Source organism: Labrus bergylta, chromosome 21 (genome assembly GCF_963930695.1).
Source record: "Labrus bergylta chromosome 21, fLabBer1.1, whole genome shotgun sequence".
Taxonomy (NCBI): domain Eukaryota; kingdom Metazoa; phylum Chordata; class Actinopteri; order Labriformes; family Labridae; genus Labrus; species Labrus bergylta.
Window position 1 is genome coordinate 11,659,706 of NC_089215.1, and position 23,024 is coordinate 11,682,729.

At 38.7% G+C, this 23,024-nt stretch overlaps 3 protein-coding genes across 6 annotated transcripts in view; 2 read left to right on the top strand and 1 right to left on the bottom strand.

Annotated features, from left to right (window-relative positions):
* The window catches only part of adam11 (ADAM metallopeptidase domain 11), a 31,845-nt gene extending 26,211 nt beyond the window's left edge, over nt 1–5,634 (top strand). For 2 of the 4 annotated variants that reach the window (XM_065949398.1, XM_065949399.1), the window contains exons 23-26: nt 46–214; nt 342–456; nt 2,353–2,370; nt 3,157–5,634. In XM_065949398.1, coding sequence (XP_065805470.1) covers nt 46–214; nt 342–456; nt 2,353–2,370; nt 3,157–3,347 — 493 coding nt within the window. In that variant the 3' untranslated portion in view covers nt 3,348–5,634. Of the gene's footprint in view, nt 1–45; nt 215–341; nt 457–1,375; nt 1,467–2,352; nt 2,893–3,156 lie in introns of those variants that run through there. The other 2 variants (XM_065949401.1, XM_065949400.1) reach the window with 2 other exon arrangements.
* A 153-nt stretch (nt 5,635–5,787) lies between these two features.
* On the bottom strand, nt 5,788–10,672 carry LOC110003042 (endoplasmic reticulum protein SC65-like). The gene is made up of 7 exons (XM_065949402.1): nt 9,903–10,672; nt 9,636–9,785; nt 8,696–8,867; nt 7,962–8,090; nt 7,728–7,873; nt 7,308–7,391; nt 5,788–6,492 (listed from the first exon to the last, which is right to left on the bottom strand). Exons 1-7 carry the CDS (start codon nt 10,362–10,364, stop codon nt 6,346–6,348), a joined length of 1,290 nt encoding a protein of 429 aa, XP_065805474.1. The 5' UTR covers nt 10,365–10,672; the 3' UTR covers nt 5,788–6,345.
* A 2,081-nt stretch (nt 10,673–12,753) lies between these two features.
* Nucleotides 12,754–19,630, top strand: fkbp10b (FKBP prolyl isomerase 10b). Its single transcript, XM_020658737.3, has 10 exons — nt 12,754–13,166; nt 13,420–13,565; nt 15,675–15,864; nt 16,117–16,262; nt 17,135–17,324; nt 17,453–17,598; nt 17,814–18,003; nt 18,102–18,244; nt 18,883–19,046; nt 19,157–19,630. The coding sequence occupies exons 1-10, from the start codon at nt 12,970–12,972 to the stop codon at nt 19,349–19,351; spliced, it is 1,707 nt and encodes a 568-aa protein (XP_020514393.2). The 5' UTR covers nt 12,754–12,969; the 3' UTR covers nt 19,352–19,630.
* The last annotated feature ends 3,394 nt before the right edge of the window (nt 19,631–23,024 follow it).

Below are 23,024 nucleotides of genomic sequence, written 5' to 3' on the forward strand. Positions count from 1 at the left end.
CAGTAAATAAATAATTGTGATTTAACTTGACTGTGTGACATGCAGGGGTGGTCATGCTGTGCTGGATGACGGCTTGGATCTGGGTTATGTGGAGGATGGGGCACCGTGTGGGCCGAACATGATGTGTTTGGAGCGTCGCTGCCTCCCTGTCACAACATTCAACCTCAGCACCTGCCCGGGCTCCTCCACCTCACGCATCTGCTCCCACCACGGCGTGAGTGTGTCTCTGCAGTCCAACTTTCTGATTTTAGTGTTGAGTAGTTTTTAGATTAACATTTGAGTTTCAGGAAGTTAACGAGAATTGAAAAAGGTGAGTAAGGTTCCTCATTTGTGTCCCTCAGACTTGCAGTAACGAGGTGAAGTGTATCTGTGATCCAGACTACACCGGGAAGGACTGTAGCGTGTTTGACCCGATCCCCATCCCCACCCCGCCAGAGGGTCCAGAGAAACACAAAGGTAACATACTGGCATACTGGGGCAGTTTGTCTCAACTTACAAACACCCACAGAACAGTTAGAGGCGTTTTCACCTCATAGTGCCTGTTGTTACAGGAAATATGAACAAAACAAAAAGTAACTACAAACCTGCCATATGCACACACAGCTTCAATGGCAGATGCAGAACTTCTTCACTACAGTGTCAATTAAAAAAAAAAAAAAAACAATCTCACAAAAAGGTGTTAAGTTATGTTCTGCATGAATTAACACAGCAAACTCTATTTGTAGAAATTAACCAGAATACCAAAAAGTCTACACTTTTTCAAAAACTAAAACTTTCTTGCTTTTGATTTCTAGGCATTGAATTGTTGATTTGACAACTTGTTCTTTTACATTTGTTAGACAGTTTTCTTTGCTTTATATTTCAAGTTCTTTATATGTCTCTTAAAAAAAATTGGGCTTCACACAAGACAAATACCTGTTTCTTATGGGTACACACATTTCTAACAAAGGAACTCATTTATTAATTAATAACAAATATTGAGAATATTTCACGTATTAAAGTGGCAGTAAGCAACATGAGCATTGTAGTGGAAAAACCTTTCGCACCTTCCTTTGCTACATCTTATTACTTCACAAGCCCCGCCCACCAAATGACACAAAACATGAACACCAACGATTGCCACTGTAAACTTTCTTGTATCAATCAACAAGTAACATGGGACTCGAGAGAACAGAAAGACTGACGTTCGATCAATATTTGCACAAACACAGATGTTATGCTCTCAACGACCCTCAGGTGGCGAGAGAGAGCAAACTGCAAAGTTCTTTACTCCTTCTTGGGGTATTTTACACTCAGCAGGAATCCTGAAAATAAAATAAAAAAACTCTCATGCTGTATTTTTCCCCCTCACTGCCTGACTCCTTCACTCCCACAGGTCCCAGTGGTACCAATATCATAATAGGTTCGGTTGCTGGTGCTATTCTGGTGGCAGCGATAGTCCTGGGGGGAACTGGCTGGGGATTTAAGTAAGAGCTGTGGCATGCCTCCATCTGTGTGTGCCTGCTGTGTTCCTCTGTCAGCTAACACACGCTTGTGGCTCACTGCTGAATGCTGCTGTGCTTGCTGTCTGATCCATACACACAACCAGAGACCGTGTGGGTTAATCAATAGCGTTGGTGGATCTGAACTAGATGGAGTATGACCTGCTGGTTTGGTTAGAGAAAGAAACCATGAAGAACGTCCATGACAGTGTGAGATGTATTCATTTTCTTCACTTAGTTTGCTGACGTATGCACAATGTTAAAGCTTGTTTGAGAAACTTTTAGTCTGAGTCAATTTTGGCGCCCCCTGCAGTCAAAGCAGTACCTTTTATGTCTTTACTGTTTTTTTCTGACACATGTATAACTAGTCTTTTTTTAAAATGAAAGCAAATCCATCCCTTTAACAGTCCAAAACATCAATCTGCCGAAAACAAGGATGAATCCGAGGCCAGGTCTTCTTTCTGTACTTTGTTGAACTCACTCTACACTGCTGTCTCCACTCTTGTTAGCTTTGCTGTGGCATGCCTGCAGGATGTGTATGAACAAACACCTTGAACATGAATATGTTTGCTGTAATCTCATGACTGCAGCTTGTTTGATTGCATCAGAACTGCCTCTTTTAACACGACTGATGCAAGTTCACTGTTACAAAGATGATGAATCTGCAAGTTTTCAAGGCCTGTTTGCTGCTTTTGATTTTGGAAGCCTTGGATTCATTGCACGTTTATTTATTTATTTTTTACTCACTCCTTGTTCACATGCAACAACAGTTCAGTGTCAAAATATTTCTTCTACACTCATTTTCTCTCTCTCTCTCTCTTTCTTTATGTCTGCCTCCTCCGCCATGCTCCTGCGTCTACTCCCAATCCAGAAACATCCGAAGGGGCAGGTATGATCCAGCTTTTCAGTCCTGCTCCTGACTTGAAGGCATAAACTGAGTCTTGAATCACCATACATGATATCCCAAAATGCCATGTGTTTTATAAAAAAAGAAGCTTCTTAACCCTCTGGCTCAGAGACATTTGTAAACCCACACACATCTACCTGTTACCTTACCTTAATTGGCCTTATTCTTCTTCGTAATGTGATCTGTTTATTTACAGAGAGACTTATATAAAAGCATGAACTAACACCACATAGCCCAGCATTTATACAGTCTATGCTAGTTTGTCGTGGCCTCACATAGATGGGCCTTTGAAATAGGCAAATCTTCATGTAAAATGTTCACATTTTTATTTTTGGATGTGCATCAGCTCATAACCAATGTTAGGAAACCATTTGTGTTCTATAACAGTAGTTTGCTTCATCATTATTTGTACTGCATGCTCCTTCAATAACTTCCATTACTACGATATAGCTGCTATTTCACCTTTGTCATTTCATAAACTTCCACAATAAAAGGAGGACTACACCTTGGTTGTTTTGCATTTCATTTATTTATTATTTTTATGATCGATCATCACATAGTTGATATAACAATAAACAAGATTATTGAAAGAAACTAGCAGCTATTTTTAATTATAATAATAATTTGCTGCTCTAACTTGCGTGTTTTAATTAGTCTGAGTTGCCCTGTTGGTTCTCTCAGATTCCTCATTTATTTATCTCTTCTCTTCTCTTCCCCTCTTTATCTTCTCCTCTCCTTTTTTCTGCTTTCTTTCTCTTCTCTTTCCAGATCCTCGGGTGGCTGAGTCGTATCTCTTTGCTGTCTTTGTCTACCATAATCTGTGTCCAGCCTGCTCTGAGGAGACAAAAAAAAAAAAACTCAAGATGTCTTCCATTTATGAGCCCTCAGACCTCTCCACTCTTTTTCCCTCCTTTAATTTCATCTTTACCTTCCTCCTTGATGGTCAAAGATTTTTTTAAACTGTGGAACTTAAGACACCAGATCTTACCAGCTGTCAGGGATCATCTGGATACAAATATCTGAGTCTATATTTGCGGTATTACTTTGTTGTTTTTCCAGCTGTTCTTCTGCCATATTGACTGCTGGTTGTATACTTTTTACCCCTTTAAGTGATTCCTAAAAGAAAAAAAAAAGGACAGAGCCTTCTGTCCGTACACAGTTAAAATATTTTGCCTCATGGAGAACTCTTAACCTCTTTCAGTAGTGTGACTTTAACTGCCATATCACCCAGTAGTGAATGTTTGCACTCTATCAGCGTAGATGAGGTTTTTTTTTTTGTGTGCTAGTACATTCCGCAGTGACCTCCATACTTTCTCATTTAACGCTGCCTTCATTTACAAACACTAGCCCATGTAAATCAATGCTTCCACATAATCTGCATTAATATATTAATGTATAGTACAAACCACTAACTATTAATAAAGATAGACGATGCATCTCCACCTCCTCCCGTTGTACAAAGCTGAAGCCAAAATACCCCTGTGACGGGCGCTAACACATTAGTCTGCCAAGTAGGGATCGTCTAGGTGTGCAGAGGTTCTGATGCCCTGCTGCTTCTGCTTACCATGACACACATTTAACTTATCAATAATTTGGTATAGATCCCGCCCACAGTAGAACCGATTCTTGTTGAGGCAGACATTCACGGTTATGGAAGGTTCAATGACTCATTTGTAAGCATTGGTTTCATTTTCTCTCGTCTTTCTCCTCTACTCTCCTAATATATTACACACAGTGATGCATTTGTCAACAGAGCTGTCAATCATGGCATTATACCTTTTATAGCATCAAAGGACTAATTATAAAAAAGCTTCTTGGAGGGGGAAAAAAGAGGACATGAACACAAATCAATGTTATAAAAACTAGCTATCATGTCAAAAACTGTTTGAGAAAAATGTATTTGACATGAATTTTAATTCTAAATATTTCCCCATGTCCCATCTGTTAACATGGAGGAGGCAGAGTTTATGACCTATACTGCAGCCAGTCAGGCTGCACTTTGCGGGAGTTGTTGATCTTCATCTTTTTATATTGTCTGGTTCAAACCTGCATGGAGGCTCGTTGTGTCTCTGTGCTGATGTAAGCGAAGCTGAATAGTGTGTTGCATACACACCAAATATTTTCCCCTGTAATATGTTTAATCCACCCATTGCATCCACAGGACCAATATGCATACAGGTATGCTGAACACTGGTGCTGATGTACATATTGTAATATAAGGTCGAGTCATTTAGACCGCAGTGACTCACTGACGCTCTGAATGGAAGCACAAACCGCTCATGTTGGAGATTAAATAAGCAAGACAGGATTCAAATCTTCGCTTGTTCAGGGAAGTCTGAGATGCTCCATGCCTGGTGACTTAAACCACAGAGAAAACATGCTAGCTTGTGAACCCTCCGAAAGGATATCTAGCTGCACAATTATTACAGATTAGGAACATTAATGCTCATATTTAACAGGATCTCCCTCAAATTCCACATGATTTGGCTTCTGTCAGTCAAGTCAAGGAAGTAGTTGGAAAAGTATTTGTAAGATTTACTTAATCTCTTAATGGCTATGAGTAGTTACATTCTGATGTAACACAGCAATAAAATGTACACTGATTCAGAATGTGGTTATGGTGCAAAAGAAAGTACAACAAATTATGTTCTCCAAAAAAAAAAAGAGAAAAATAGTAATTTCTGCAACTTTTTTTATTTACCTTAAATTGTTTTAGTTATAGGGATTTACAGGAACTTTAATCAGGTTATGAAGATATTCTTCTGTGGATATGATAATATATAACAAATGCTTACTCAGCTTTGTTTGAGTTAGAAGCATGAACGACAGCGTAATAGCTCAGACTGTGCCAGAAGAGATGATCCAAGCTACACTGCCAGGCAACCTACAGAAGTGAGAGTCAGCATCAGGTTAATCATTTAAACATTCCTGAGTACAAGTAGCAAGTGGTGTTAGAAATGTCCTCAGAATTTATCAACACAGACTACAGTTAAAATGTCAATGTACATAACTAATATTCTTACTGTATCATTTCTAATATTTTAGGAAACATTTGGCTGAAAGCTCAGGTCCTGCTGTGAGAACTACTCTTGTCCATACTCACTCATGTAGTTGGACTTTGTCATCATTCACACATGAAGGTTTACACAAATGTTGTGTTACAGGAAGGTTACCAATATTTGCTCTGTTTGTGTTATACTCGTATGGCTGTATATTTAAATAAATATTAAACATATCTGAATGACATTGACTGTGTTTTTCATTCATCTAATTTTAAAAACTGAAGTGCTGCAGATTGCTCTCTTATCTCTGTCACTTAGTCACTTATTGTTTGGCAGTATTCACAGACAAAAGTCCTAAATATTTCCCAACATTTTCAGGATGAGGCGCATGTGTGAACGCAAACGGCCACATTTTTTAACCTGTACATTTTCGAGGCAAGTTAGGGGTGTGCTAACGTGTGATCGCCGCAATTGAAAGTCAGGCAATTTCACTTTGTGAGAGCTGGTGGTGGTGATGATGTTTATGTCAGCCAAGTAATGAAACTGCTTCATAATCTTTTCTGCTTGCCAGGATGTTCTTTTCTCCTCTTTCATTGAAACTGTGAATTAATCCAATTACATGTAGCATTGATATTAAGGTAAAAAAAAAACAAATGTCATCATAGTGTCAGACTACTGCGGCGTCCTTTGAGAGGTTTGATTTGCTCTATAGTATCTCAAAACTAAGCGTGACTATTGTCCAAACATTCATGGTCCCCTGAGGAAACATCCCACTTAACACTTCCAAAAAAAATCAATGTTAAATTTATAAAAAGTCTGGGAAAAAAATGATATGCAGGTTTCCCTATAATAATGACATCATATTTCCATATGTCCCCCCAAAATGCCCTAATCAATACTAATATGAATGAGTTGTCTGATCTAGTTCTAATGCAATCCTCAGTTTCTGCTCTGCTCAGACATTTGAATCCGCGGCGTCTCCTTTGCCCTTTGGTTGTTTCCAGTCAGCGTAGATTGACTCCTCGTAGTCTCCCATCCCTTCAAACTCAACGTCAGGAGACTCCGAGGTCAGAAGAGCAGCTCCCTCTGGTCCAAAAAAATCCTGAGAAAATCGACTTTATTAACAAAGATAACTTTTAACCACGTTGGAGAACAGCCTTCCATTAAGGTGTTATACAGGTTCCAAAAATGGACTGTATAAAAAGATGGACAAAACAACAGTCCCGTCTAAGTGAAGCCAAAAGGTTTAGAGCTCCCCCTACTCACTGGCTTCAGTGTAGGTCATGTGCTCTGTCTCCTCCATGTTAACAGCTTGGACATGGGGCAAACTTTAAAACTAAAACACACCTCAAGTAAATTATTCTCAAACCTAGATCCTGTCTAGATGGTTGATTATTATCATGATGATTTATGATCAAATGTTCGTTTTCTGGGAAGTTTTAATTCGTTTTTTAATGCAACAAAGACAGGTCTGTTGCCAAATGCGGCTCATGCAGCGTTTTTATTCCAGATTAGCAGAGTAGCAGAGGAACAATGCGATGAAACATAACACACACTAACACAAGAGTCATTGTACTTTCCATAGCAGTGAGTGTCTGCTTTAAACCAACACTGGAATCTGTTCAGTGGACTATACATGAGGGATCAATTCTGCGGCTCCGCCATCCAACTCCCTTGTGCGCATGTCTTGGCTCCAAAATACGTTACCAGCAAAATTAGTCAGCGAATGTTGCAGGGGTATTTTTGCGTCGATATTTGTACAACAAGGAACTGAAGATGCATAGTTCATCTTTATATACAGCCAACGAGTCCAAACTAAATTCACACTTATTAAAGATTATTTGCGCTAAAATTGAAATCAAACATATTCATTATTAAAATAAACAACATTCAAAATGTTTGTGGTGAAAATCTCACCTCATCGTCCATCTTTGAGTACTTCTGTGCAGATGTCAGCATCTGCTTTAGAGTGGCAGTGTGGTTGTAGAGTTTGAGAGCCTCCTGTTCAAACAGAGTTAAACTCATGAAGACTTGGACAAAGTGTCAATCTGAAGAGTGTCTGTCTAAAGAGTATCTTCACTTATTTCGTCATGAATAATCCAGGTAACATGTCTATTTGGTGTCTTTCACCGGTCATTCAATGATAGTAGCCATGTAAAACAGTTAGGATGAACAGCACATTTTCCCTGTGACTCAACACTTCGTATCCTCTGCCATGTTCATGCTTTAGCAGCATCATATGAACTGGATGATAAGAACAAATCTCATTCTTAGCTTGTTTTTTGGGGGGGATTGGTGTCAAAAGTTGATGAAAGATGAGACCGTTTTTTTTCTCACCATCCTTGGTAAGAAGTGTTCAGGCTGAAGGCCCCACTGCTCACTGTAGGCTTCATAATACTGCAGGTTCTGCTTCATCACCTGGTCCTCAGGCTCGAACAAGAAGTAGCTGTACGCACAGGGCACCGCACTGCAACCATCGTTCACTGGTGAAAAAGAAAAGCATCAGCATCTCTGAGGAATAACGATTAGAGATGTAAAGCTCTGTTTCTGAAGACGTGACGGTAAACTTACTTTTATAATAGGCGTATTGGAGGTAGTGGTAAATAGTGGCGACAAATTTCTCCACAAAGAAACCTCCAACATTAGGCTTCAAGTTTCCTTCACACTTCAGCTGACACTGTAACACCTCAACAAAGACTTCTGTGGAAAAGAGCAGAGCAGAGATTATTTAGTTAGTCTCAAGGGGGAGCTCGTTTGGATTTCTTTATACAGTTTGATTGTTGGGTGAAGTCAGAATCACAACCTGAGATATTTTAATAATCCTCAGGGCCAGGGGGAAATGTTGCTATTAGCTAAGAAACTAGAGATAAATTAAAATATAACCGAAATAGGAAAACCAGTAAATTAATACCAATCCAAGGGATCATTATAGATGAATATGAGACATACAAAAGGAAATTCTGCTTCACAGATTTGGGCGTAAAACTCAGGGATAGAAAAAAAACAAGGTTTTTAAGGACATTTAGCTCTTGGTTGATCTACTAGGTTCAGAACCAAGTGTTACATCTGTTGTATTTTATGGCTTATATCTGAACATAAATCTAAAGAGTTTTGCAGGTCTGATGCAAAAGCAGGACAATGAAAGAAGAACTTTTCCCTCCTAAATGTAGAATCTAGGAGTAGATTTATGAATCAGCTTTAAGTGAATAAAACCCAATAAATGAGAAAGTGTAGAAAGCCAGATTTACCTCTGACCAGAACATTGTATTTGTTCACATTGATCTTTCTTCAATAGGAGTTCTTACCTGCTATGACTGTGTAGAGGTCACTGTCTGGTGAAAGTTGACTGATGCCTTCACAGTCTGCCTGACAGAGTTCGAACTCTCTGAGGTAGAGCCGGAGAGCTTCCTCCATGTGTCCGACACTGTCACTGTAGTCGCCTGAATTCACAAGTTTGACTCCTTTCAGAAAGGAGGCCTGGACAGAAAGTGATTGACGCTTAAAAAAGTTGTGATTTTGTCGAATTTTCATTCAGTCTTCTTGCAGAGGTCGAAATGGACGTCTCTTTATGCTTCGTTATGTTGCGTATGAAGATGAAATCAAACTATTTTTGAACACTCAAGTTTAAAATAATGAGTGATGTTTTTTCACCAGATGGTGCAGCAGTAACTCCATCATTAATTCCATAAAAAAGACGCTTCACTTTTTCCACTTACGGTAAGTAACTGATGTAAACGATATGTGTTGCATTTGGTGTTATATAGCCTATAGTTATTTTATTCTCTATTGTGATGTTAATTCTGTACAGAAACTCGTTTTAACAAACGACAAACATATTTATTTATTAAAACTAACGAGGTAAGAAAAGAGGGGAAATTATGACAACAAAAATGTAAAGCTAAAAGAAAGAAGCCTCTGAATACAGATGTATGTCCTCTTAGGGCTTCCATACTAATAAGAGTCACATTTTAACTACATTTAAAGAAGATAGACACATTTAAAACTTGTCAATCAAGTGAACCACAGAAGCTGCCATACGAAAGCTGCTCCAAAACCAAGCAAATAGGAAATGTAATTCTTCTTCAAATCCAAGACCTTCAAAGTATCTATCAAGTGTATAATAATACTGATTGACTGTTTGTGGTAAAGGGTTCTCTACATCAGGTTAAACACAGAGGGAGGTTCAATATATTATATTATCAAATGTAGCAGAAGTAGAGAATTTGAACCCCCGGATATCCTTACCTCATATGGTTGTTCTTCGAGGTCTAGGAGGTATCCGCTCAGGTCATACTGGCTCTTGTACTCCTCCATCAGTTGATGCATCTCCTGGTCCCCCGGGTTCCTCTGGAGGTAGGTGTAGGCGCATGGCACAGCGCTCTGCAAGTCATCCAGCTGCGGATAAAAAAAAAAGAAGGACTCACCTTTTAATAGGAAACTCAGATCCTTCTCTTATCTTGAAACTTAAAACTTTGTTGGAGGTTTCAAGAATGGAAAAAAAAGTGTTTTGACCTTGGCGTGTGCAAAGTGCATGTATCTGTATGGAGATCTTCTGCTGAAATCCTGCAGGATGTCTCTGCTAGGAGGAGGCAGCTGTAGCGCGGGGAATTTTGCCCTGCACTTTTTCTGACACGTCGCTTTCATCAAGACGTGCCAGTAAACGTTTAGGTCCTTGTTCCGCGTAAAGCTGGTCTCTTCATGTTTGCTGCTGTTACAGTGCAGCACGCAATACCTCACGCTGTCTTTCAGAAGCCGGTGTAAACGCAAACTTAGCTCCAGATATCTGATGGATTCTGTCCACTTCTCTGCTGCATAATGATCCAAAGCCAATCCGTACGCAGTGGTGAGGGGCAAAAGCTCCTCTCTGGGGAAGTTTTTTAGAGTGTAGTTTTCAAACTGCGTGGCTGTCATACAAACAAAGTTCAACAAAAGCAAGGTCACCGACGTGTCCCCTTTGGTGCCAAATGTGACCATGGTAAGATATTATCCCACATATTAGTCTGCTTCTTCTGTTGCTTACTGTTCCAGTGTCTCTCTGTTTGATGGTCTGTTGAAGTGCTTAAGGGTCTGAGGGAATTCTGTGATTGGGCCTTTCAGAGGATACTGGCTCGGGTTTCTTTGTGAGCAGTGAACAGCTGTCATTTACTGCTGTGTTTCTTTATTTGGCACAAGAGTTAAAATGCCCACTTTTAGCTCCTGCTGTGTTTTTTTTTTTTTTTTTTTACATATGCAAGTTTGTGTGAATACATCTGATCTGTGTGATATGAGATGTATGAATTTAGGTCCCATATATTTTCAACATTTTTCTATTTGTGTGTGTGTGTGTGTGTGTGTGTGTGTGTGTGTGTGTGTGTGTGTGTGTGTGTGTGTGTGTGTGTGGGGGGGGGGGGGGGTTGGGTTATTTATGACATACAGTTGGTCGCTTCTGCTGCTGAAAGTTTCCTTGATGAGGTCATCAGAGGTCAGATATAGTGCTGACAAAGATGGACTCATGATTATTTGCTTTCTATTGCTGAAGGTGCTAAATATCTTTATTGTGCAAGTTGCATTGTTCAGAATACTTAGAATAATGATTTAGATTTAAGTTCTTCAGTTACTTTTGCATTTAGTTGAACTGTGCAGACTGTATTACAGGTTATGTTTAACAATTGTTTTTTTTAGTGTTACATGTAATGAGGTGAGATGAAAAAGAGAAAATGGGAGCATTAGAGACCTATAAATCATAAATATAATTAATATTTAATCATCCACTTACATCTTTAAGAATGCAAATTCTTCCATATGTTAGAAGCTGAATAGATTCAACAAGTTTGACCTCAGAATCATTTTGCTCTAAATTAGCGGTAATATCCAGAATTAGGCTAATAAACGCCTTTCATATCGTATCAGTGATTCTCAAACATAAATGTGAACTAGGAAGTGGTTGAATGCTAATGTTAGCGGTAACTAACAGGCAATTTAATGTTTGCTTTTGTAACTCATAATATGACCCCTTGTCTTGAGAAACCTCAGAATGCTTTTCAGGAGTTTTGTCGAAGTCGGAAAGCACCAATACATACTCCAATCTCCTTGGAGGAACTTTCTGTTTGTATAGCGCCCCCTGCAGGAAAAAGTAGTACCTTTATCTCTTTGCTAATTTTGTCTATAACTTTTTGTTTGTTTGTTTGTTTTCAGAGAAAGTTTCATCATTTTATCAAAGGTTATCACTCACAAAATCTTTGCTGTTGAAAATGTAATAGAGACTGTGCAGTGTTCAGTGAATTACTTTGTCTGACGCCTACCCTGCAGCAGCCGTTTTAGGCATGAAGAATAACTACTTAGTAAATCTTGGGGGGCCTGTTGGGATAGAGGTAAGCTTGCGTGCCCCATGTTCAGGGGCTGCTGTCATTTGGGCGAGTAGCCCGTGTTCAGGTTTGACCTGGGGCTCCTTTCCTGCCCCACAGGGACCCCAATCTGCTCACAAGGTTTAAATTCAATAGCATACATTGAGTTCTGTGTCACTGAAAAACAGCAAACTTAATGCAAATCAATTAAATTTGAAATAACTGAAAATGAATATTCCCTTTACTGTGATTAATGAGTGATCACAGATTATGATACCTCCTTCATTTGTTTGTGTTTTTATATCTGGGTCGTGGGCATTTGGGCATTTCTTCTGTACAATAGTTTTGTACTCTTATTTTGAAGAGTTACAAATATAATGCATTGTTCTGTGCTAGATAAGTGACACAGATGCTTTTTATCTTTTCAGTGTTGGCTGGTTTTTTTCCTCAAGTAATTTGTAATTCTTAGAAACAGTGTTGTCCATGATGAAGTCTATGGATGCTGGGCCGGAAGAGAGATTTTTTTTCTGGCTTTATTGGTACCTTTTTTAAAAAAAAAAAAAACTCATGCATTTCACAACATTAATGAAAACGGTGAAAGTTTGGGGCTGCCATGCTCCTTTACGGCTCTGAGAGGGAGAGGCGGGTCTCTGAGAAGTACCCTGAAGTTGTATACTTAACAGCGGAATTAGAGTCAAGTTACACGACACCGTAGACGCTTTGCCTTTCAAAATAAAAGTAGAAATTTACAAATTTTAAAGGACAAAAATAGCTTACACTAGGCTATTTTTTTTCTTTTCTCACCAGAATTAAACTATCGTCTACCCCAAATCCCATGTGCAGGCTGCAGTCACTTTATTGTAGGAAGTAGCACTAAGAAACATGCTCCAAATGATCTTACTTGATCCTCCAGCGTAGTCCTACAAAACTTCCTCTCTACTGGGATTGTCTTTTATTTTTTAAAGGAAGTCATGGGCTCTTCGTATTGTTGTTTCCTTAACCGCGGCGCTTCCCACTCCCAGCTCAGACATCCTTCTGGTTAAAAGTCCTCCCTGCAACCTGGAGATTGTCCACGTTTACAACCTTCAGACACAACTCTCCTGCTCCACATCAGCAGCCCAGATCATCTGCGCAAGGCACGCAGAACTCTGCAGGACTCTTAATTTATTTATTTAGTGTCTATAGTTTTTTAGTCGTCTATTATTTTTTATCCCTAAAATCTATTTGACGTGTTTCTGCAAAAAAAAAAAAAAAAAATGTTTGCCCGCTGCATTCTCCTTTTCCTCTTTTTTTCGTGGTCTTCCGTGGAGTGTAATCCAAGCCCTGTGCTTGGAGATGTAGTCGTGGACAGATACTTCATACCCAAAGTCTGTGCTAGAGAGTCCAAAAATGGAGATTATGTCCGCTATCACTACAACGCCTCGTTTGTGGACGGGAAAATATTTGATTCGAGGTAAGTTTGGTCCTAAATTCTTATTGCATTCATTTCAGTTTTCTATTTGCAAGATGTAACGGTGACGCAGAGGCCATTCAGTGATTGCAAACTTTGAGTGGACTTTCAGAGTGTCCTTTTTTTTTTTTAGGAAGTCAACAATAGTATTACACACAGGATGTACATGCATGTGTGATATTATCCGTGCTTCGAACAGCTGACCCACTTCTAACATTTGCCTTTGTCCGTGTGAATATTCTGTTTCCCTTTGCAGCCATCAGAAAGGAGAGGCCAAGGTGGGCCTCATCGGGGAGGGTCGGCTCCTCGCTGGTATGGATAAAGGTCTGCAGGGCATGTGTGTGAACGAGCGCAGGACCGTCACCGTCCCTCCTCACCTGGCGTACGGCAGCACCGGTGCAGGTAACTTCTACCAATGTCACAAAGTGAATGACGAGTGTTGGCATTTCTGTTTTACAAACTTTTTAACTGAATGTTCCAGTTTATTCAGTGGTAATTAACTTTTTATTTTTATTTTCAGGAGTCAGTTCTTATCAAAAATACATTCATAGGACATTTCAGTAGAATTCACTTAATATGATCAAAAGTATCAAACATAGTTATGGCAGTATTTAACATATAAGATATAAATGTAGATCTTTGGGGCTAAAAAAAAAAAAAAAAAAGCCAAAACTTATTTTTATTTCAAAACATTTTTATTTAATTTCCCATGCTCCTTCATTTTAGAGTTTAGAATTTCAATAAAATGCAATGTGGCAATAAAAAATAACTGTTAAAGGACCATGGGGGAGGAGCTATAGCGAGAGATGATGGCAGTGATATTAGCCTCAATAGTAGTATCGTAAGATAAAGTGTTTATTCTACAAAAATAACACTTTTGCTTATGTTACTTTAGATGACAATATGTATTGCAATGGAATTAAATGTGAAGGGAACACAGAGTTATAATTGAGTTTCATGACAATTCAACATGCTATTAGTGAGAAAGTTTCAACCACAACCATAAATGCGAATGCTAGATTAAAGGTCACATATTATATCCCTTTTCAACAAATTTAAATAAATCTCAGAGATCCCTTAAACATGTATGTGAAGTTTCTTGCTAAAAATCCATGCTGATCCTTTATTTTATCATTCCTTTAAATTCCTAATTTTCAGCTCCACTCAGAACAGGCTGTTTATCTGTGTGTCTGTAGCTTTAAACGCAAGTGAACTGTGTTTAAACACGCCCCTCTCTGGAAAGGAATGTGGCTTTGGCTTTCTCGCACATGTCCTATTGTTTACAGTGGAAAAGTGTACTCAGATGGCAGTACACACACCTATATGTGAGAGTGCCGCTCGGGGGAGGGGTGTCCTTTGTAATGTCATAAAGAGATAATCCTCAAACGGCCTGTTGTAGAGCAGGCAAAAGACAGAAAGAATGGACTTTTCTTGTAATTGGTGGGTTTGTCGACAAGCTAGAGACACATTAATGTTCGAAAAACATGATAAAGTGTACTTCGCATAATATGTGACCTACAATTCTACAATTCACTTAGCAGACGCTTTTATCCAATAAGGAAACTTTTTTACAAAATGTAATGGATTGAGGGATGTTCCAAGCAAATCATTTCATAGTTGATGAAACAAAATGTCAGTTCTGACGAGTCAACTAGTCTAAGGGTACGAAAATATTTTTCAAAATTCAGAAAAATTGGTTAGTGGTCAGTGCGCCCGCCCCATGTACCGAGCCTACAGTCCTCCAGGCGGCCGGCCCGGGTTCGAATCCCTGTGCTTCCTTTTCCAGAATGTCATTCCCCACACTCTGTCACCGTGATTTCTGTCCACTGTCCTATCTCTACAATAAAGGCACACAAATGCCCCCCATGTTGAAATGAGATGAGAAAGCCACCCAGATTGGGCAGAAAATCATTTCATCTGCGGGTACTTTGACAACTTTATAACAATTTTCAAATTCAAAATACTACCAAACCGTGCTGCTCCTACTAGCCGTTCAATGTGCTTGTTTACATCTGGGCAGTAGAGCCAGGAGGGGAAGTCCCATTGACCAGAGCTACAGCCCCAGCTAGTGGCGGTTTGCTGCATTACAGCTCAAACACCATTTAACTGGCATAATGGGTCTACATTGAAAAAAATATTATTAGTTTAACCAACTAGTAATTCTGGTGCCGACTAGTTAGGGTGAAGACATTTAATTGGTTAGTTGACTAATCAAGCACATCCCTAATGGAAGTCCGATCAATCATTCTTATAACTTGGTCTTGACGTCATTTTTATATCTAACGACATACAGTTTTCTTACTTATTTATTTAGAAAGCCAATAGTCATGTATCTATTCAAAAGCAATTCATAACACATTTTGAGTGATCTGTAACCTCAAATTCTCCTTAATTTCCCAGCAGTTTTGCTCATTTAAGGAAACCCAACGATTTGGTGTGTTACTCATGGATTATAGTGTTTGTGTTTACCGTGAAAGCTCCTTTTGACCTTTTATTTAACTTTGTTTACAGGCGACGTGATTCCTCCAGATGCCACCTTGGTGTTTGACATCCAAATGATGGATCTGTGGAACAAAGCTGACCTGGTTGTGACAAAGACCATCACCACTCCCAAAGACTGTAAACGCTCTGTGATGCGCACCGACTTTGTGCGTTACCACTTTAACGGCACTCTGCTCGATGGCACCGTCTTTGACTCCAGGTGAATTCTTGCTCAGACAAGAGTAGTTGACAGGATTTCCTGTCAAGAGTATTGAATAAATTGACAAGCTTTGATGTACCAATGAAGAAAGCTATGAAATTGTAAAACAAGTACCACTTTTTGTGCAGAGGTCATAGATTAAATCACATACTTGTCTAGAATTGAAACCCTCTGTATGACAGCTCTGTGTTTGCACTGTGTTATCCAGGTGTGTTGTGTGTTTGACTTTGCGCTTGTATGAGCCCTACGTAGCTACACAAGGAAGCAGACCCACGACTCCCTAGTGGGCGAGGGCTGGCTGGTCAAGGGCCTGGATGAAGGGCTGCTTGGCATGTGTGTGGGAGAGATCAGAAATATCGTCATCCCGCCCTTCAAAGCCTACGGAGAGAAAGGATCAGGTTAGTAATAAACTAACTGCAGCAAACGGCAAAATTGAAACCATGGTTGAACTGAAAAAGCTTATGAAGGAGAGGCTAGATTATTGTTTTCTAGTTTGCAATCAAACCCTGCTTCTCCAATCAGCTGATAGATTGATAAAATAGTGTTAGCAGGAGAGAAATCAACTTGCAAATGGAGTCTTTTAGGTTTGTTTACGTGTATGAGGAGGACACATGCAAACATTTTTTTATAAAGTAGTGGTAACAATTTAAATCATTTAAAAAAACTTTGCAAATGATAATGTTCAATTTATCATGTTCGATATGCCTTGAGGAAGATGTGTTTTCCAAACACTGATGATGTATACATGTGATCTTTGGTTTAAAAGTGACTTGATGGAAAACTTGTATAGTATTAAATACAGTATACTACACCAGGTTTGCAGGAAAAGGGCAATGGCAAAATAATCCAACAAAATATTTATCTAGAAACCTGAGAAAAATCCAATCTGTTTAAAATGAGCAGTTCTTTTGTTTTTAAATGCTTAGCAAGAGACACCAGCACAAACAAAATGTAACATTAAACAAACAGAAAGTAAAAGGTTATCATGGGTACATTCAAAGGTATACTCTACGTATTGTTTTGCTCATCTTATGTGTTAATGTACATATCTTGTTCTATTATTGTTTTTAATGTTTAGCCTTTGGCTTTCTCAGATTTCCTTAAACGGCTGGAGAATATTTACCTTGTTCAATCAAAGTAGTTCAGTTGTGTCCTTCCAAGACCAAATTTGGTGACATGAAAATCATTATATTATGTTCTGTTAAGTGAATGGATCAAATACTCCAAAGAAGCCTGGATGAAACAACTAATTGTTTGACTCTTCAACCAGGCACAGAGATCCCCGCACAGGCGACCCTGGTGTTTGATGTCTTGTTGGTGGACATTCATAACCCCAAGGACAACCTGACCATTGCGGACCAGGTCATCCCCGAGTCATGCACACGCAAGTCTGTGGTTGGTGATTATGTCCGTTACCACTACAACGGTACTTTCCTAAACGGGGTCACCTTTGACACAAGGTACAAAACTGCTGATGATATTTCATTTCCCAACACAACAGATACATTTTTTTTTTTTTAAACTGGAGAAGTGATATTAAAATCAAACCTAACCTTTTTTTTTTGTATGTGTGTTTGTCTGTCAACAGCTACCAGAGGAACAGCACATACAACACCTACATCGGGATGGGGTATGTGATAGCAGGCATGGACCAGGCTCTGATTGGAGTCTGCACTGGAGAGAGGAGGAGGGTCACCATCCCTCCACACCTGGCGTATGGAGAGCAGGGAGCAGGTACGTTACCGAGGCTTTTTCCTGCAGCCTGTTTGATGAATGTCAACAAATTGCACTTGACTTGATAAACATACTCAATAAATAATATGCCAGAATAAATATGTTTATGAGAAGTTCAATCTGTAGGTTTCTGAATGAGCTGTGAATCAAGATGCATGTAATTGAAAAAAAAAACGGACTTACCATAAAGATGAAATATCCATCCCTCTGTTCAGGTAACGTCATCCCCCCTTCTGCCGTTCTGTTGTTTGACATTCACGTCATCGACTTCCACAACCCAAATGACACTGTGGAAATCCAGATCACACACAAACCTGAGTTGTGTAACGAGACGACGGGAGTGAACGACCACGTGCGCTACCACTACAACTGCACCCTGGTGGACGGCACTCCACTCTTCTCTTCGTGAGTCATCCACACATATTCTTAAACGCTAATATTTTGGTACATTTCTAGAGCAGTATTATTCCAGCTGTCAAATATGTGGCACACTTCATCCTCAGACACGACTATGAGAACGTTCAGGATACAGTGTTGGGGGCAGACAAGGTGATTGACGGGCTGGATGAGGGCTTGAGAGGCATGTGTGTGGGAGAGAGGAGGCTGATAACGGTGCCGCCTCATCTCGGCCACGGAGAGAAAGGAGGTAAGATTTCTGCTTAGCTTCATAGAAACTGAGAGCTCTGACACACTACCACACTGTGCTCTTCTCTATCATAAAGAACATTATTTTATTTTTTGTCAAGAGAATACACAACCTGATTTACAATCCTCTGATGGTATGAGGCTGCATGTCAAACCTGCTAAAACCCTGAAGTGAAGAATGTATAAATATCAAAATCTTTTTTTGTTTATAATTTATAATATTTTTAGTCAAAAACAACACGTTTGCCATGTTTTTGAATTTGTCCTTATTTGTGTCTACTTCTTTGACTCACTGTTTTGCATTCTACTGAAATATTTGAGAACCTCTTATCAGCTGCCATATAGTTCTTTATTTGAACTTGTACATTTTTCACAAATGTTTCACATATTCAGCATTTTATCACAGATTTGTTTACTTACAAATCAATCAAAGCAAAACCCCACAGAGCACCAAATAATGAGCTAATGACAAAAAAGTTCAAGCTCTGACTGAAAAGGTTTCTTACAATGTCTACCCTTCTACCGACAGAATGGTCACTAACAATAGACACCATCTAGACAACATTTTTAAAGGAAGTTGTGAAGATAATTTCACAGGTAATAAGACAAACCGTGTTTTCCTTGCTTCCTATCCGCCAGCCAGTGGAGTGCCAAGCAGTGCTGTGCTGCTCTTCGACGTTGAAATGGTGAGCTTCGATAAGGGTGTGCCGCCAGGTTACCTGTTTGTGTGGCTCCAGGACAGCCCTGCTGACCTGTTTGAAGCTCTCGACAACAACAAGAACAAAGAAGTGGCCCAGGAAGAGGTTTGTTGATCTTTTTTAATAAAGAACTTACCATCAATGATCTATTGTAATTTTGTTCTCAGGTTTTTATTAATGTACTCTGATGTTGCTCTTTTATTCTTTTTTCTTAGTTTGGAGAATTCATCAAGCTGCAGGTGGCAGAGGGCAAAGGTCGTATCAGGCCTGGGCTGATCATGGATCAGGTTATTACCGACATGTTCCAAAACCAGGATAGAAATAAAGACGGCGTGATCACAGCTGAAGAACTCAAACTGAAGGTCGACGAGGACAGGGAAAGGGAAGAAGGAAAGCATGACGAGCTGTGATGACGATAAATGCTTTCATTCTCTCTCAGGGAAAAACCCAAACACCTTAAAAACAAGCAACTTTCCCACACAGTATCATGGTTTAATACTTTCTGCACCACATGGAAATGTCTTCCCAATTTTTGTCGTATGAATTACCAAGAAAATAATGCAAAGAATTATTTTTATTGAGTTTTATATTGTATGTTTGTTTTTGATTGTTGTATTTTAGAAAACGAAACAAGCACCTTCATTTGTCCCTGAAAGATTGATTGATTAAAAGGTTTGTTAGAAAAAGGAGATTGTTTTCTTATTATTTTTCTATTCCCGCTAAATTCAAGGGGCTCGAGCAGGAATTTTTGTGGTTTAAAATTTCAGAAAGTTTCTGAAAATCCAGAAAATTTGGGGGGTAAATTCTCAATCTTGTGTTCCCTACTTACAACAATCTTATATAATTAATTGTACCCCCAAATTTCTTGTCAGAGTTTCTGAATAGTTCCTAAAACTTCTGAAAAGTTATATTAAAAATGTATATTTCCCAATGTTTACTGTGTTGAGAATGTTCTGAAAAAAACTTCATGGTGACAATTCTTGAAAGTCTTTGAAAATTGTTAGGTGGTTAGCAGCAGGAAGCTTTGACTTGCAAAGTTTTATCTTAACTTAATGTACAGCATCATTACTACATGTTCACTACTACCATGTTGCAGGCACATGAAGTAACATTTACTCTGATTTTGTAAATTGCAAACAAAAGTTTTGAAACATTTCGAATGAAAATTCTATGAACATTTCAACGGTCTAAAATATTCAGTGGAAGGCGACTTACAAAATCAAATCAAAACATTTCTGTATGTATCCAAAAGTTATGTGCAAAACTTCCCGAAAGTTTCTTAAAATTTCCAAACAAAAAGTTTAAATTTCGAAAGAAAGACTCCCAAAAAACTTCGAATTAGAATTCCCAATTTAAATTAAAAAAACATTGTGAGCTCCTGAAAGTTTCCACAAAAAATCCCATTCAATTATTGCTCAGAAATCAAAAAAATTACAATGAATATTTTTGATAAAATAAAAAAAAATAATTCAGAAGACTTTCCTCAAATTTCAGATGAAAGGCTCCTTAAATTAAGTCGGTCAGTCCCACTTTTCCCCCAGCTTGGACACCCATGTCCATACATCCAATACGTCACATGACTTCACGTTCGTGATTTAGGATTTATCACCATAGAGACTTGGCCTAAACGCTCATATTTTCATTTAAAGGTTACCAAACCAAAGCAGAGCTAGCTTACATTTTTAGTATTGCCTGTGTCCACTGCAGCAGAAGTTGTTTTGTGTCTCCTCTCTAGTTAAACTAAAAGTTTTGATAATCTTACAAGCAATAATGCAAAAAGTCATTAAAGATAATTAAAAAAAACAGCATTCAGAACTTTGCAAATAAATAAATATAGTTAATGCAACAAAGTGTATTTGACTATAGGCTACACGAGTATTATGAATAGTATAATCAACCATTTTTTTTATCAGTTGTAGAACAGTCACCTGTTACATTGTTGTGTATTTTATTTGCAGTTTTGTACATTTAGTCTGAATATGTTTTCTACCAACAAGGGGATTGATTCATTTGTACTAATAAATGTAATTTGTACTTAAATCTACATTTCTACAATTCGAGGTACTTTATTTTCAGGTGGACTACAGGACTTGAGTAAAAGTACTGGTTATTGGTTAATATACTTTGACATAATCAACAGTGGTACACAGTTGTTGCACTGTATAAAAATATTTTAAACCAGCTGTGAGCCATATTCTCTTTTTCACTATTTTTACTTCTAAAGCTTCTCACCCTGACAGTTCAAAATACACGTTGACGTTTTGACGTTCAATGGAAAAACACTGATACACCATCAATGGGGATTCACTACGTTGTACTGTGTATGGCTCTAGCTTACAGTCACGTGATCCCTATCCCAACATTTAGTTACAAGGATCTGCTGCCAGAAGAGGGCGCTATTACATTGGCATATAAATCAGTTGGCAATTCTTTATAGGTAGTAACAAATGTGGCCACTTGTGTTGAGCTTTTAGCTGGTGAAACTACTATTGATGCCTATTTATGACATTTTAAAGCAAACAAGACCATCAACAACATTAATGATTTCTTTCCAAATTGTTTCATTTTAAATGTCTAAAAGCTGTGCACTGGTTAGTTGTCAGATGAAGTGATGGTGCCAAGACAGGCAGAGGTTCTTGATGACTGATACGTTTGGCTGTTATATTAAAGCAGGTTGAAAAAACAAAACACTGCTTTCAACTGTATTTGACAAAATCATCAACAGTATGAGTGAAACAACTTTGTCCAGAGGGGCCGCCAAAATCAACACAATAAATGTTCCTTGTGTGAGCTTTTCAAAAATATTCAACATTTAACATTTTTGAATGTATTATCTTTACAGTGATTTATTGCTGCCTTTAGTTAAATAGTACAAGTTAAAACCTTTTACAGCACAGCTCTGCACTTAACCTTGTTATTTTAACTCCTTTTGCATTTTTATACAGATACGTTTAGATGCATGAGTCTTGATGTTTTTGCTTTTCAGCCCTTCTGCTTCGGTGGTTTTTTCTAGAGGAAGCCCTGAGTCGAGGGTCCTGAGGGGGATGACTGGCACTGCAACCTTTGCTCAGTTGGCACAGTCTCCCTCCCTGAACTCTGAATACTTTAATAACAGACGTTGTTGTCGGGAACAGCAGGTTGGGTGGGGTTATGGACGGCCATATATGAGTGACTTTGGACTTACTGTAAGCAGGAGAACATAGAGGCAATTATTGTGGTGTGTTGCACCTCTGTTGACTCTCTTTATAGCAACATGTTCATAAAACCTGCTGCTGAAAAATGCTCTACCCTGTCGATGTCTTAACAAACAGGAATAGAGTGTTTCATAATAAGCTGCACTCCTATTCACATGTCAAACATTAACGTTTGGTGAAGTTAAAATTATTTTAATGATTTTTGTTGCTGAGTAGCCAAGCAAACAGTAAGCAGTGTGACAATTTCTATGTATGTCTATATTTCCATCCAAGAGGAGTTGTTGACAACAGACATTTTGACTTATAAGAGAGCACAGGTGAGACTCAGAACGTTGTATCATTGACAGGTACTGGCAGGCTATGTACCACAGTCATTTAAAGTAGCAGTAATCAAACCTCTACTCAAAAAACCTACTCTAGATTCAGGAACTCTAGCTAACTATAGGCCTATATCCAACCTTCCTTTTATCTCAAAGATCCTGGAGAAAGTGGTAGCTAATCAGCTGTGTGACTTTCTCCATGACAACAGTTTATTTGAGGAGTTTCAGTCAGGATTTAGAGTCCACTATACTGCACTAGTTAAAGTTACAAACAATCTACTTCTAGCTTCAGACAGGGGACTTCTCTCTGTGCTTGTCTTGTTAGATCTTAGTGCTGCTTTTGACACTATCGACCATCAAATCCTATTACACAGACTAGAACATTTACTTGGAATTACAGGGACTGCTTTAAGTTGGTTTGAATCCTACTTATCAGACCGATCTCAGTTTGTACATGTTAATGATAAGTCCTCTATGCACACCAAAGTTTGCCATGGAGTCCCACAAGGTTCAGTGCTTGGACCAATTCTCATTACATTATATATGCTTCCTCTGGGAAATATTATGAG

Excerpts from the sequence above, each read along its gene's own strand:
- LOC110003042 (XM_065949402.1), bottom strand. The coding sequence starts at position 10,364 with ATGGTCACATTTGGCACCAAAGGGGACACGTCGGTGACCTTGCTTTTG. Across the intron at positions 8,868-9,635 it reads TCGAAGAACAACCATATGAG|GCCTCCTTTCTGAAAGGAGT; the intron begins GTAAGGATATCC and ends CTTTCTGTCCAG. Across the intron at positions 6,493-7,307 it reads ACTCAAAGATGGACGATGAG|GATTTTTTTGGACCAGAGGG; the intron begins GTGAGATTTTCA and ends CGATTTTCTCAG.
- fkbp10b (XM_020658737.3), top strand. The coding sequence starts at position 12,970 with ATGTTTGCCCGCTGCATTCTCCTTTTCCTCTTTTTTTCGTGGTCTTCC. Across the intron at positions 18,245-18,882 it reads CGGCCACGGAGAGAAAGGAG|CCAGTGGAGTGCCAAGCAGT; the intron begins GTAAGATTTCTG and ends CCTATCCGCCAG. Across the intron at positions 19,047-19,156 it reads AAGAAGTGGCCCAGGAAGAG|TTTGGAGAATTCATCAAGCT; the intron begins GTTTGTTGATCT and ends CTTTTTTCTTAG.